This window comes from Haliotis asinina, chromosome 4, assembly GCF_037392515.1.
Source record: "Haliotis asinina isolate JCU_RB_2024 chromosome 4, JCU_Hal_asi_v2, whole genome shotgun sequence".
NCBI lineage: Eukaryota > Metazoa > Mollusca > Gastropoda > Lepetellida > Haliotidae > Haliotis > Haliotis asinina.
Window position 1 is genome coordinate 71,133,456 of NC_090283.1, and position 16,606 is coordinate 71,150,061.

Genomic DNA, 16,606 nt, shown 5'->3' on the forward strand with positions numbered 1-16,606 from the left:
GCCATAACAGGCGACTATGCTTGTCGTAAGAGGCGACTAACGGGATCAGGTGGTCAGGCTTGCTGACTTGGTTGACACATGTCATCGGTTCCCAATTGCGCAGATCGATGCTCATGTTGTTGATCATTGGATTGTCTGGTCCAGACTCGATTATTTTACTGACCGCCGCCATATAGCTGGAATATTGCTGAGTGTGGCGTTAAACTAAACTCACTCACTCACTCACTCACTGCGTATAATGTGTCTTGGTGGGGTGTATGGAGAAAACGAGTCTCTTGGCGTACTGTCAATACATTAAGGTCTGCTCTTGAATCCTGTGAGTTTCCAGGCCTTCAGTCCTACCCCACAACGAAGCAGAGGTGATACATGTTCTCTCACCCTAAGCAAGTGAGTTTGTTTAATATTGCCCCTGTTCATCCAGCAGAAAATGTGTTTTATATGTTCCAGTAGCGTTTTATAACAGGCTAACGCTCCACAGACAGTTACCCGGGTTAAGAATAAACTGCGACTTGTACGCGCTGAGAGCATGTCCCTCAGTGATGTGGATGAGGCGCTATTACAGCACTCTTATTATTGCAGTACGCTTGTGTAATATGTGAACGAATTCTCGTTTAAATATTGGCATTCTGGAGGAAATAGGATTAACAGATACATACACACACACACACACAGATATATATATATATATATATATATATATATATATATATATATATATATATATATATATATATATATATATATATATGTATGTATGTATGTATGTATGTATGTATGTATGTATGTATGTATGTATAGTATTCCCGGAAATTATTGAGAATCATGTTGCGTCATGTAACTCATTACGTTTATTAACTTCTGGCGTTTTACTTACATAAACATGTTAAAACATCATCCTTTTACAGTCTCAGTCTTGTTTTAGTACTTTGTTAGACCTCCTCGCTCAGCAATGCATGCCTGAATACGCCTAGGCACACTACCCATCAAAGTTTGTAGGTAATCGTGTGACAGGGTATCCCAATATTGGACCACCTCGGCCTTTATATCTTCAATATTTCTCAGTCCCTTTTGGTTTATTCTGTCCTTCATGACTCCCCACACATTCTCAATTGGGTTTAGGTCTGGGCTGTAACTGGGCCAGTCTAAAACTTGAACATTTTCGCCCGACAACCACTGTTTTGTTTAGCGCGCAGTGTGTTTTGGGGTCATTATCATGCTGGAAAATCCAATCATCTTCATACAATGTTTGTGCTGTCGGAAGAAGGTGACCATTTAGAATGTCAACGTATCTTTCTTTTGTCAAGTTTCCCGTGAAAACACACAATGTAGTCACTCCGCGAGCCGATATTCCACCCCACATGTGAAACTGGTAGATAGGTTTGACAGTATCTTTGGTCCAAATTTTCACACAATTAGGGAAAAGCCAAACAGAACTTTCATCCGAAAAGAAAACATTATCCCAATCTTGATTTTCATGAGCCCGACACCAGTTTAAACGTTTTTCCTTTTGTGCATCTTTCATCAACGGCGAGGGAATTCCACGTTTTTTCAACCAATTAAGTCTCTGTAATTCCTGCCTAACTGTTTCATTGCATACCTGAGGACTTCCTCTGCTAATCATTTCATTTCTGATGTTCTCAACACTTTTCAATTTGCCCCTACTCACAATCTGCCCAAGTCTTCGGCGATCCACAACACTGAATTTCCTAGGCCGACCTGCCCCTGCTTTGTGCTCTATCCCGGTTCCTGTTTGAATATTCTTCAAAGTTCTGTATACTGTAGACAGAGGAATACCATGTCTACAAGCTAACACTTTAGCATCAGCCTCACCCCTTTCAAAATCATCTAGAATGAGCTTTCTTTTCTCTCTTGCTGTAAATTCTGCCATGTCAACACAGGAAGCCGTCTGCTCAGACAAGGGAGATAACTCTTGACGTAATGAGCTGCCTTCTAAGCCTTCAAGAGTTGTCTCCCTTATTTAGTACGCTTAGTGCATAGTGAAAGCCCTTTTTCCAATCTTAGCATCATTAGAAAAAAAACAAAGATTTTCTCAATAATTTCTGGGAACACTGTATGTATGTGTGTGTGTGTGTGTGTGTGTGTGTGTGTGTGTGTGTGTGTGTGTGTGTGTGTGTGTGTGTGTGTGTGTGTGTGTGTGTGTGTGTGTGTGTGTGTGTGTGTATATATGTAGCTATCATTATATCAGATTATAGATCATTAGGGCTGAAGGGATGGTGTAAATCCACCTTGGGTCCATTCACGTAGTAAAAGCAATGTTAGTGCCCATGACCCCTAGTATGTTGATCTTCAAAAAAAAAATAAAAAAAAATAAAAAAAAATAAAAATACAAATCGTATGGCGAAACAACCGGATGGCGAAACTGTTTATGTTATTCTAAACGATACTCTTTATGTTTAAATGTATTGTTTTTCTGTATGGTAGAATGTGTTGCTGCTTTTGATCAGACATGTCAGCGCGTAATACATGGTCATCGGGGAATTAGGTCGTAATTTAGATAAAGCGTGCGTGGACGAAAATGAAGGTATTGTTAAGTTCAAACTTCTTTAGTTTGTTACACAAGATATGGCAAACACGTATACATGAATGAAGTTGGCGTAGGTCCAGCTCAACCCCAAGACGTGTCTACGAGCGGCATAACCCTGCTCGCGGTCGTCCCACAGACAATCGGAATACCGGACTCCCCTTTGACAATATAGATGTGAGCACATATATACTGAATGCTTTGGGACTTACATACCCTCTCAGGAGGACAATAATTTTACAATACTTCAACCTCCTTTGAGGGCACAGTCACTAACAATCTAAGTTACTAATCTAAACAATCTATCACTAAAATATATCTATCTACAAAACATATTAATCAGAATTCATTAAGGAAATCAATTTCTTTTAAAAAATAATTAAACGAGAATTCACAATGGAGAGATGGAGAAACAATAGCACTTCACTGTACAGTTGATGTGATGACAGACACATCCAAGGGGGATGACCGATAAAGGTAATAAATGTCACATACAGTAATTAATGACAGTGACAATATGGCAGAGGTTGGCTGACAGGAACATGTACAATGCGGTAGTGATAAGGATTACGAATGCAGATTAACACGAAGTTACAATTAAGTTTCTAATGCCTTGTCTAGTTATTTGGACTGTGAAGCGTTTCAAGTCGGGGGTCATCTCAAATTTATATGTCAAATCTTTAATCCCCAATGACACGAGGGCCTGTGCCCTGACCACCCGATCCCGACCCCTCTTTCTACAAACAAGAAAGTGTCACTGTACTGCTTTGAGGAAAAATTAATTCAGGCTGCCATGATCATTCATAACAACAGGGAGTGATAAAGATAAGTACACGTACCGTATCAGCTACCTGGCTCTCTGCAGTTGAAGTTAAGCAACGCGAGGCTCAGATCACGAGTCCTTGGGTGGGTGACAGCTGGTGTTTGGTGTTTGGCAGCTTGACTTCTGAGAGTTTCAATGACTTCAAACGAAGCACATGTCATATGTGGTCTCTGAGACTGCCCATTTTCACGCGGCAGAAAATGGGTACCAAGTTGGATATAGTAGCCAAGTGACCCTGGTTCGGATCTCCACATAATTACAATATGTAGTGAAACCCCATGACAATGGTGGGATATGGCTTAAAGCGATGTAAAACCATACTCACATGACTGTATTAGGTTTAATTACTGGACCGAATTTTGAATATATGTCAGATTGGCTGCGTATCAGCCATATCGCGCCAAAAACCAAGTTATTATTTCATAATGACTAAAGATGTAGGGACGTTTCCAATTTAACATTTTCTGCCGAGATCGCCGATACGTGGAACTTAGCGGTTGTTTACATCACTGACCGGTAACTCTGAAGTTTGTGAGTGATCAAAGTTTTGCAGTGTAACTCATATTGGCGAGTTTTTACCAACTTGGACAAATCTTAACTTTCCCCTCCCTTTCCGACAGGATTCCTCTCCCTTACACTGTATAACGTTACTTCCTCGTTATGCCGCGAGAATGGGAGACGTAGCAGACGACCTTGTTTTTCATTGGGCTCACAAAAGTCCAGAAACTCTCAGCACTGTGGCCACTCTCTCACGAGGGATTTGGCAAAATTAAACATGCAGCTGTTATGTATATGTGCTAAGGATGAAAAAATGATAAAATCTTTTTTCGAAAACTCAAAATTTAAACTCGCTCGCCAATGGGCAGGCCCATGGGCGAGAGTGTTTAATTTCGTCCAGAATAAATGTTTTGGAGGTTGTAAATGAATGAAAAAATGTTAATAAGTATCATGACACAAATGTCAGGTTGTTGTGACTTGACTCTGCTAACTGACAGCAATTTTAAAAACTCGCCCATGGGTGAAAAACATATTGGCCCATGGACGAGAATAATTACTTTCATTGAAAATACATGTTTTTTCCATGCTTTGCAGTTTTTAAATAAATGAACGTGTATTTATTAGTGTCGTGACACGAAATTAAGCTTACTTTGACTTAATTCGGCTAATTTAGAGTGATTTTTAAAAAAGTCTCGCCCATGGGATCTTCACTCAAAATACATCTGATCCAAGTTTTGGAGGTTGTGAATGGATGAAAGTATGTTCATAAGTATCCTGACACAAATTTCAACTCATTTTGACTTAATTCCGTTAATTTAGAGCGATTTAACAAAATCTTACCAATTGGCGAAAAACATTTTGGCCCATGGGCGAGAATATTTCCTTTTACCCCAAATACATCTTTTCCAATGTTTTGCAGGATGTAAATGAATGAAGGTACATCTGTGAGTATCATGACAGAAATTTCAACTCATTTTGACTTAATTCCTTAATTGAGAGCAATGTTAAAAACTCTCGCCCATGGGAGAAAGACATTTTGGCCCATGGGCGAGAATATTTGCCTTCACCCAAAATACATCTTTTCCTGTGTTTTGGAGGTTGTAAATGAATGAGGATATATTTATGAGTATCATGGCACAAAATCCAACTCATTTTGACTTAATTCTGCTAATTGAGACCGACTTTCAAATACATCTCTCCCATGGGCGAAACACATTTGGCCCATGAGCGAGAATATTTCCTTTTCACTCCAAATACATCGTTTCTAATGTTTTGGAGGATGTAAATGAATGAAAGTGCCATTATGAGTATCATGACACAAAATTCAACTGATTTTGACTTAATTTTGCGAATCCAGGGCGATTTTTAAAAAAAATATGCCAGAATAATCACTTTTACTCAAAATACATCTTTTCCTGTGTTTTGGAGGTTGTAAATGAATGAGGATATATTTATAAGTATCATGGCACAAAATTCAACTCATTTTGACTTAATTCCGCTAATTTGTACCAAGTACAAGAATCTGGACTTCCACTTAAATTTTCATAGTTTTTTTTTTATTGTCTTGGAGGTTGTAAATTTATGAATGAAAGTGTGTTTATAGGTATCATGACAAAAAAATGAAATCATTCCGGTCTTAATTCGACTAATCTCGCTCGTGGACGAAAATATTTTCGTTTGCTTGTTTTCTTTATTTTGCAAACATATGGTTTAAAAATAGATGAAATTCTAATGACAATTCAGTTTAATTTTGTGAGTTTAGTTTTATGTCGCACTTATTAATATCCCAGCAATATGGCGGCGGTTTGTAGATAATCGAGTTTGGACCAGACAACCCAGTGATCAACAGCATGAGCATCGACCTGCACAACTGGGAACTGATGACATGTGTCAGCCAAGTCAGCGAGCCTGACCACCCAATCCCGTTTGTCTTACGACAAGCATAGTCGCCTTTTATGGCAAGCATGGGTTGCTGAAGCCCTCTTCTACTCCAGATCTTCACGGGTCCCGAACACAGAGCTTTACTTCCAGCAACATATATTACACTTAGAATACTAAGCCTTGAGATTCTTTTGAATTTAGGTGTTCCATGAATATAACAAAATTCAAGCTATATCTATGAAGCTGAAGTTATTTGTGAAAGTCTTAATCAAGAGTGACGGAACTCCAGTGACTATGCTGGGACACATTAATAAAGAGTGCTGTGAGATCTTTAAACTGTATTGAAATATGTCTTGTCAATCCCACTGACATTCGCCAAATGTACCTACCTAGTAGTTTTAAGTGTACCTACCCGGTTTAGCATGTTTCGTTTTAATAGTGTGGTCTCCATTTTTCGTAATTCCCGTTTGCCCGTCCCGGCTTTTCTTCGTCCGAGGTTTTATGGGGTATTCTCCTATTTGTCAGACCAGAAATAGCCTCGTCATGTTCCAATGCATACAGTGACCTGGTTCGTTTCCATCGCAACTTCGGCTGCGTTTAACAGTACTTCAGCCATTTTACTGTATCAGTCGGAATTTTACAATGAATGGATGAATGAATGAATGAATGAATGAAGAGCAAGAATTATATGTGAATGAATGAAAGAACTGCATATGTGAATAAATGAGAAAGAAATAATAAAAGAAAGAAGTACCTATGTGAATGAATGAAAGAATAAATCATACACAACGGCCATCCCTTCCAAAACATGCTAAAGAACGTAAAACTATCGTTAGATCACGTGTTAACATCAGCTTGTTATTGTCTGCATGGTCAGACATAACAATTGTCAGACAGGTTAAAACAACAAACTACCTGGCTGACTGCACAGCTGCCTGTTGACGTAGTATACCCACATCACCTACTTTTCCTGCGTAACCTTCATCTACATCACCATCCCTAATATATTGAGCAGAGAGCACAGAAGGCCGTATAGCTGTAACCACCGAACCGTGGCGTCTCGTACGTTTGCTTAAAATCGCCTTGCTTATTTGGTTCCATGCAGGTAGCAAAAGCAAAGCAAGTGCCCATGGTTCCTACCAATATTTTGTATTGTCCATCACACACGTTTTAATTCACATGCTAACGGCATGTTATTAAGTGTGATCATCTAATTACGTTTCCGTCCTTTGTCGACAGGTTTTGTGTTATAGGTTTATATATTGTCAAAAATAGTGTTTCAGTGATATGCCTGAAATTTTACCTATGAAAATGTAATGTTTACTCACTCACTTTCTCATTTCATACCCATGTGAATGTTAGTCTTCATACCCATGTACAATGTGAATGTTAGTCTTCATACCCATGTACAATGTGAATGTTAGTCTTCATACCCATGTACAATGTGAATGTTAGTCTTCATACCCATGTACAATGTGCATCGGAGTCTTCATGTGAAATCAGACAAATGACAGTCATACAAATACATTTATCTAGCCTCATGTAAAAATGTCGAGTTGGTCCACAAGACTTTGATACAATACCATGCACATCCATCACGATCCGCCAGTGGAAGTATAAAAGTCGTGTACTCCCGCTACGAAAGTCATATCACCCCGCTACGCTTCGGTGACGACGCGAAGTGAGAAAAGCGTGCATCGACAAGCCTTTAGTAACGTGCGGTGCACTGAGGTCAAACGATCAGCTGGTGTCAACATGGCAGCAAGTCGATTCGATGCGTGTTGTTTTGTTTTGATTTAGTGATAACATTCAGCTAGATAAATGCGTTATCGCATCGTGTCTCGGGGAAATACGGGGTTTTATCAGGCCCTCGTAACGTTGTATTCCCCGAGCCGGAGGGGAATACAACGTTACGAGGGCCTGATAAAACCCCGTATTTCCCGAGACACGGTGTGAAGTGTAAGAGTGCACCTCCCATAACCACAACCTTGAATACTCAATGCCTCTTGGAAATGCCTTGGGAAAAACCACTCAGTCACCAGTTGAGTAAAAATTCAAGTACTCCTACTGGATCCTGTTCGAACTCACACCCTCAAAGTGAGACAACTAATCACTGGCACATTGGAATTTACAGATGAATTGTTATGCCAAAATTAACATGTGAATGGTACATTCCATCCCTTTCTAAATATCACATTTGTATTCAATATGTTATTGAAATAATCCATACTTGATTGCACTGTGAAATTAAAAATCAAATTAAGCAAACATACAAATCGTATGCCAAAACACTCGGATGAAAAATGTATTTAAAAGATATTAAAATATATAGGTTTTCCGAGATGAATCCCGTATGAAACGGTTGTTTGTCAGAGATAATGAGTGGGTAAATATTTAACGTCTCACTCTCTCTTGACGAATCATCAGAGGTAATAACGGTAGACAGGTGGTTCAGTTTCTTGTACATACAACCTTCAGTCCATGTTGAAGGAATGCGACAAAGTCCCATACACAATCATGAGAAATGTTGGTACATACTATGAACCGGGTAAAGTAATTCGCAAGAACTTGGACGATAGGCAAACAGCTTGATGTAATTCATATAGCGTCAGTTTTAACTCAATGAAATTGTGAAAGGCTGAGGATTTATAGGCATGGTATAAACACCTTGGTTTATCACTTGAAATGTTTTCCCTAAAGCTTTTGTTTCTTCAGTTCTTGATTATCCACCAAAACCTGATTCTCCCCTGTCCTGTCCTCCTTACAGAAGTTCCAGAAAAGTAATGAGACAGCGGTAGCCACTAATATGGGTATGAGTGCGAACACGATCACGTACATCCAAGCTCTTGCCTTACAACTGCTCCACATGTCAATGCTCTGGTGACGAGCTCTCCGACTGCTGTGAAACACGACACTCTGTTCAGGATTAAGGGAGAGATCGAAGCGGCAAGATGGCTTACCTGGGGCAAAGGTACAATTGGATGTAGCCTTCGCCACATCGTACAAAGTCCGTCTAATGAAGAATTGTGCCGTCATCGATGATGTTTTATAGACTGCGACGTTGAAGAACACAAAGAAATAGTTGTCTGCTTTCTTGGAGGTCATTGTATAGGTGTCAAGAGACTGCATGTCGTGTTTGTAGATGTAACACCCAAAACAATACCCTTTACCGTCCAGCCATGTTTGAAGGTTGCTTTCACCTTGGATGACAAATAGGATCGTGAATGTTATATCTGCGTGGCTGCTCTTGAGTTGTAGTGTAGACCCGGGGAGGAGATAGAACCCCCAGTATTCATAATTCTTGCTAAATATGGTCATTCTATAGCTTGTATTAAACTCCTCAGTCCTGTCTGGATCTACCATGGGCTCCTGGTCAAAGGTGTAGGCTTCAAAAGGATCAGTGGAGTTGAGAGAGAGGCTCTGGCAGAAGACGTAGTTCACGTGGTCCTCTACTTTGCGCATGTCTGTTGGCGCAGCCTGAAACTTGTTGGTGCCGAGGACTGTGATGCTGATGAGAAGTCCGGCAGTGAGGACGGCTGTGACAACATAGATCCAGAGGAGGGCGATGCGGAGGTAGCGGGACATCTTCCTGATGCAGAGGAGGATACTCGTAATGTTGATGCCGAGGGCGACTAAGTAGCAGCAGCATTTCTTGCACTCTTCATTTCCACCTCCTGTGGTGCTAAAGGTGGAATGATCGTAGATGTACATGTGGAAGTCCCCACTACTAAACCCACCACCACTGTAATCACCTCCACCACCACCTCCCCCGCCGCCGTCTCCACTGGTGAAACCTCCGGTACCGTGAGTCATCCTAACAATAGGAAGGGAAAACGCTTGTTGCAACATGCAGTGAACTAGGACACCAATAAGCAACTTGTAATCATATAGGTCTTGAGTTATATTTGATTTGAATTGGCTTCATTCAGTATGATACGTAATAAACTGAAGACCGGAGACATGTACATTCATCCTTATAAATTACTCTACATCATTCTTCAGTCATCAGCTTTCCAATTTAGAAGCACATGTATGCTTAGAAAAATATTAATGTTTCAAATAAATATATGTACCTTTTAAGTCGTGATTGTATTTGTGTAATCTCAGCTCGATACAACACATTCAACAGTCTCCGTTAATGTCTGAAATATTACAAGTGAGTGTGTTAATATTTAACGTCACATCGGCAATATCTCAGCCATATCGTGACGAGAACATTTAACATTTAAATGAAATATATGCATGTGGTAAAATCCGTCAACGAGGGATACTAAAACAACTAGAATATCACAATTGCAATTAAAACTAGCATGGAAAGTTAAAACTAATATCACTATTTAGTCAATACAATATAAAAACAGTCTATAGATCGCCAACAACAGAAGGTAGATCACCACACTAGGGACAATGGGGACTTACAGTATCTTTGCTACGTACATGGACCCAGGTTGAATTTACACCATCCCTTCAGCTGCTGACGATTGTACAAAATGCTAGCCAAAACTAAATCAACAATAGTTGACAAGACATTAATACTCAGTTAATGTCTGAAATATTACATCTCAGTCTCTGAAGTGATACACCAATCAGGTGATACTTTATAGATGCCCATTTCTATAGTTGAAGGAACACAACGTTTATTGCTACTCCTTAATCAGATGAACACGACAGTGATGGCGAAGCCCGGTGGCTTTAGCGTTCGCTCGTCACGCCGGTTTTGATCCGTAACATGGGTAGAATGGCCGAAAATTATTTCTGGTGTTACAATTGCCATGAAATTGCTAACATCGACGTAAACCCATTCTCCCCTACTACTCTGAACACAACGTTTTGGAACACGAAAGTTTTCGTCAGTTTTCTGTTCCATCTGTTATATGCCTACTTTATGGTATTTATATACAACAGGCAGTACATACACCTGACAAGTGCATTTCTTAACCAGGTAACCATCAAGCCCATTTGGACAAATGACAGAAAATGGACACATTTACGTGAATAATACACCAGTAGTTCTTGTCTGAATCTTGTTTTGTAAATGCACCATGTTAAATTTTATGACATCGCAGCTGACTGGTGGTTCATGTCCAACCACTAACAGAGTATGTCTAACAACCAACAGATCCATGTCTAACCACTAATAGAGCATGTCTAACTACAAACATGTCCATGTCTAACCCACTAAGAGAGTATATATGTCCTACTACATACAGATCCATGTTTTACCACTAACAGACAAAATATAATAACCACAGATCCATGTCTAACCAGTAACAGAGCATGTCTAACACACGAATCCATGTCTAACCACTAACAGAGCAAGTCTAACAAGAAACAGATCCATGTTTCACCATTAACAGCATGTCTAACCACTAACAGATCCATTTCTAATCTCTATCAGAGCACGTTTCACAAGAAACAAATCCGTTTTACCACTAACAGAGCATAATTAACAACATACAGATCCATGTTTGACCACTAACAGAGAATATAACAAGCAACAGATCCATGTCTAACCACTCACAGAGCACGTCTAACCACTAACAGACCCATGCCTCACCACAGACAGAGTAATGTATCAATACAGTGCCATATTTTTCCACTCACTCACTCATTTTCGACCAGCATAGGTATTTTTATTGTTTTTATCAAGATGACACGTTAAGGTTAAATGTTAATATTTAAGTCAGTCGTTTTATGGTTTCAATGTTACTGGGGAATAACGTTAACTGTTCAGACAACAAGTTATCTTAATGAACACGTAGCATTTCATTTATCGCACTCCTGAAAGGTACGTAATTCCTCAAATATTCACAGTAAATATAAGTCTACCAGTTTTTTAATCGTAGTATTCATGTTCTTTTAATTTTGGTTAACTTTTCGTACAATCGCCAGCAGCTGAAGGGATGGTGTAAATCCAACTAGGCTCCATGTAGGTAACAAAGGTACAGTAAGTCCCCATGGTCCCTAGTGTGGTGATCTACCTTCTGTTGTTGGCGATCTATAGTCTGTTTTTATATTGTATTGTCTAAATAGTGATATTAGTTTTAACTTTCCATGCTAGTTTTAATTGAAATTGTGATATTCTAGTTGTTTTACTGTCCTTTGTTGACGGATTTTACCACAATCACATATTTCATTTCAATATTCTCGTCAAGATATGGCTGAGATATTGCCGATGTGACGTAAAATAGTAACTCACTCACTCACTCACTCATTTACCTCACCTTAAATTTCAGATAAATGTCGCTAAGAGTTCAAAACAATGTTCACCAAAATCAGAGTGAACTCGCTTGTGTTGAACGGTTATGTTTCCAAATCACTCCTTATACAGCTTCTATGAAGAACTCGGTGACATACTTCCCTGCGTGGGGATGTAGAATGCTTCAACACTACACTGCCCCTCTTTCTATATATTCTATATATATACTGTAACACTGGCGGTGACAGTCTTGCTTTCGCTTGTCATAATTAGTGGTGTACATGACAAACATGTGATATCTGCGTAGTGTCTCTGTTGTGTGTGCGTGTAAATATGTTCAGATCAGGTTTCAAATTACTTGTCACAGTCAGGGGTACATCTGGTGTTTATTACTAACAGCCTAGCAAAAACATCCTATGTAAAATCCGATATGAATCCTTTAGCATAGACATATTTCATTCGGACTTTAAAATATTCCTATCGCGCCGTCTCTATTACTACGTGATTACATCACTGGGACACACTGACACGTGATAACGCACTGGACATTGCGACACATTGTGTAAGGACATGTAAACAGGTATGATTCACAGGACAGTTGCCAAATTCCAGTTAAAGCTGCATTATCAGTTTTGAACATGATGATCGTAAACATCATGGAAATCGAAATTATAAACGCCACAATTAGCAGTCATTACCGCACCAGCCCCACGTCAATGTAAGAGTCACTTTCATGTACATTTCATCTCACCCGTGACGTGTGTATTCACGAGGAATTGCATCATAGCTCAAGTGAAAAAAAAAACAGGCGAATGTTTCATGTCATGTGACATGCAACTGTCAGCTTTATAACGGGTCACGTGTCAGTAGACTGTGTTTTGACAGGCATCATCACACTGTCAACGGCAATGACTGCAAAAGAGAAGTGATAGTCCTGTTTGTGTTGGTGGTGTCACTCACTTCTGGCCGAAGTGATATCTTTATATAGCCTGACGTATCGAAGTCAGTGATACACCTAGCGTTTGCTAGAAACATCCTAGCCAAATCCTATGTTTAATATAAAAATTACATATCAAGGACATATTGAAATACATACTTATACGGAAATATTCCTATCTAACCTTTCAGTTACACTTCGTCATTACAACACCTTTGACACATTATAGCACAGTTGCCGACCTCCAAGCTGTCATTAGTGTGAGTTTTACATCTTGTCAAGTGAGTGAGTGAGTGGGTTAAATTTAAAGTCACTTTGGCAATATTTCAGCCATATCGTGACTAAAACAATATATAGATTAACAATAATAAAACACAGATTATACAATCCTGTCAACGAAGGACAGTAAAATAACTAGAATATCGCATATATACATGTAAAAATAGTAATTAAATCTAAAACATTTTAACTATAAGGGACAAGAAAATATAAAAACAGGTTATATGCCGCCAAAGGTAGATCACCATACTAGGGACCAAAGGGACTTACAGTAGCTTTGCTACCTGCATGGACCCTAGCTGGATTTACACCATCCCCTCAGCCGCTGGTGACTATAAGGATGTTTTGCGTAAGTTAAAATGACAAAAATACTACTAAATTCAAATTTACTTCTAAAGTTTTGGGACTTACGTCGTGTCAAGCAATATCCCGGCAATATCACGACGGGTGAGACCCGTGAAGGTCCCGGGGTAGAATAGGCCTTCAGCAACCCATGTTTGCCATAAACGGGGACTATGGCGACTAACGGGATCGGGTGGTCAGGCTCGCTGACTTGGTTGACACATGTCATCGGTTCCCAATAGCGCAGATCGATGCTCATGTTGTTGATCACTGGATTGTCTGGTCCAGACTCGATTATTTACAGACCGCCACCATACAGTTGGAATACAGTTGAGTGCGGCGTAAAACTCACTCACTCACTCACGACGATTGACATCAGAAATGGGCTTCACACATGCTACCCACGTAACACCAGAGTCATTGCATGTGTGTAAGAGTCACTGCACATTTCCTACTCAGCACTGACGTGTGTTTTCAGCAGTGACGTCATGGCTCAAGAGGGGTAAAAACAAGCAAACGTGTCACGTTACGGGACATGCAGTTGTCAGCTTGATAACACATCACGTGGCGGTAGACTATGTTCTGATACATACTATCACACTTATAACTGCAGCGACTGTAACAGAGGCGGTGGCTCTTACCTACACATATTGTGCTGTTGGAATCTTTACCTTGTGTTGAAATACTGATTTTTCGGGTAGGTGGCAAGACTGTTTATATTTATTTCTGAGCCAGTATTGTAACACCTATGTTTAAAACTTCACACACGTTCCTGCAGAGGACCTCGAGAGAAGGCGTTATTGCAGACGTGGTACATGTCATCCGATAGTGTAGATCGACTACTCAGTCTCCTATTTTTTAGTGAACGGGATTGAGTCATTTATCTCAGACATTATATATAAAAAAATAAATGGAGAACGCCGAAGGAAGTTGTAAGCATTTCTGTTAATATTTTGTCCCATATATACACAAAGAAACATGATCATACCCGTTTTTACCTGTCCAGTCTGTCTGAACTTTTGGGCAAAACCTAAATATCTATGCGCCATGTGATACTGTTTAACACGTACCGCGTTTATTATAGGATGACCCACGGTTCTGGCGGTTTCTCCAGTGGGGGAGGAGGGTTCAGTAGAGGGGGAGGAGGAGGAGGAGGAGGAGGAGGTGTAGGGGGTATGCATCTTCATCACCACAGCTCAGAGGGAGATGGTGACTGTCTTTTCGACAGCATATGCTGCATCATCAACATCGCCAGCATCCTCCTCTGCATCAGGAAGATGTCCCGCTACCTCCGCATCGCCCTCCTCTGGATCTATGTTGCCACTGCTGTCCTAACTGCTGGACTTCTCATCAGCATCAGAGTCTTCGGCACCAACAAGTTCCAGGCTGCGCCAACAGACATGCGCAAAGTAGAGGACAACGTGAACAACGCCTTTTGTCAGAGCCTCACTCTCAACTCCACCGATCCTTTTGAAGCCTACACGTTTGACGGAGAACCCGTGGTGGACCACAGCAAGTTCCAGCAGTTCAATACATCATATTTTACTTTTATGACAAAAGATACATACACATACTGGGGGTTCTATCTCCTGAAAGGTTCCAAAGCCATCGTGGTTTCATCCGGAGATAAACTTATATCATTATTCGTCATAAAAGGAAACTCCAATCTTCAGGCGTGGATTGACAACAAAGGCAGCTGTGATGGATGTTATCGTGACTCTCATATTACCTCTCCAGACTTCACCTACACACTGAACGTGTCACAGAGTGACGATTACTATTTCATGTATTACTCCACGTCAGACTACGACATTGTACTGAACGTCTATGTATACATAACTCGGACACTCTATGACGTCACTTCCGCCACATCCCACTGCTCCTACCGTCCTAACAACAAGCCATGTTCACTTGACATTTCATTGAGTCCTCACATGAACGTGGTGTACCACAATGGAAATAATGGCCTGCATGACAGCATCGACATGTGGTCTACGTGCAAAAGTAGAGCGTGGATGTACGTGATTGTGTTTGCCCTCATCCCCGCGCTGATGGCGGCCGGCGTCACCTTCCTGTTCTGGAAGTATTGCAAGGATGACAGATCCCAGGAGAACCAGGCTCTAGTCTCTGAGGACACTTTGCCTGACAAGTTTTAGTTTACCCCAGAAATACAAGATAGTCTTGTCATATCGACATGTATGTTCTCATGCCTCTAAATGCTCCACAAGGGAGCGGTGTCACCAAACTGTCAATAGAAGCTGAGGAGCAACCGTCTATTTCATATATGTACATAATGTTTGCTGCTCACTATTATACTATACATGCATGTAATATTTGTACTATATGGTGGCTGTCTGCAAATGATCGAGCCTTGACCAGACAGTCTAGTGATTATCAGCATAAACATCACGCTATCCAACTGGGATATGATGACATTGCAGAGAGCCTGACCCGGTGATGCCGTTAGTTGCCTATGGTGAAGATTATAATTAAAGGTCACATGTAACCAAAAATCAAACATAAGTAAAACACAATTATCACTTATTCATGACATATAATATACATTGCTGCTTGTGAAAAATGCTTGTGAAAAAACAAATAAACAAAATTATAAGCGTAAAATCGCGATTCAAAAGTGCAATATTTTGTACTTGGGCTTACTTCCCTCGAAACGAAACCCTCGGGAGACCGAACCCAGTCACAGCGGGTGGATGTGCACTCAAGTGTAATGGCGGCTTCCGTTTGGCTGGGGGCTCATTGTTTGTACAGAAAGGTGATCTGTTTGATGGGTATTTTAGAAGTATGTCGAGTCACAAGAAAGTAAGATTCTTTATGGATAACAACTTCCTTTATTGTACTTGATCCGTCGTTTCAGTATGGATGCATACACCGTTGTCAAACAAAATCATATACACTAGAAGAAGTTGTTATCCATAAAGAATGTATATAGAGTTGTTGGGTTTTGTAAATGCATGTTCTCTGAATTTGCGTTCGATCCAATCAAAAATCATCTCAGTAGAGATGGTGATCTACTGCCTGGCTAGAAATTGTCATTCGTCCAAGTACAAAGCAGGACTTGAAGCTGACGAGAGTTTGCACCAGTCT

The 16,606-nt window shown here is 40.2% G+C and overlaps 2 protein-coding genes across 3 annotated transcripts; one reads left to right on the plus strand and one right to left on the minus strand.

Annotated features, from left to right (window-relative positions):
• Positions 1 to 8,038: 8,038 nt before the first annotated feature.
• LOC137282695 (uncharacterized) lies at positions 8,039 to 13,884 on the minus strand. 2 transcript variants are annotated; one of them, XM_067814482.1, is made up of 2 exons: positions 13,571 to 13,884; positions 8,039 to 9,558 (listed from the first exon to the last, which is right to left on the minus strand). In XM_067814482.1, the coding sequence occupies exon 2, from the start codon at positions 9,555 to 9,557 to the stop codon at positions 8,439 to 8,441; it is 1,119 nt and encodes a 372-aa protein (XP_067670583.1). In that variant the 5' UTR covers position 9,558; positions 13,571 to 13,884; the 3' UTR covers positions 8,039 to 8,438. The 2 variants fall into 2 exon arrangements, with proteins under 2 accessions (XP_067670583.1, XP_067670582.1); XM_067814481.1 differs by lacking the exon at positions 13,571 to 13,884 and adding an exon at positions 11,969 to 12,058.
• A 150-nt stretch (positions 13,885 to 14,034) lies between these two features.
• Positions 14,035 to 16,123, plus strand: LOC137282696 (uncharacterized). The gene is made up of 2 exons (XM_067814483.1): positions 14,035 to 14,198; positions 14,586 to 16,123. The coding sequence occupies exon 2, from the start codon at positions 14,587 to 14,589 to the stop codon at positions 15,655 to 15,657; it is 1,071 nt and encodes a 356-aa protein (XP_067670584.1). The 5' UTR covers positions 14,035 to 14,198; position 14,586; the 3' UTR covers positions 15,658 to 16,123.
• Positions 16,124 to 16,606: the final 483 nt, after the last annotated feature.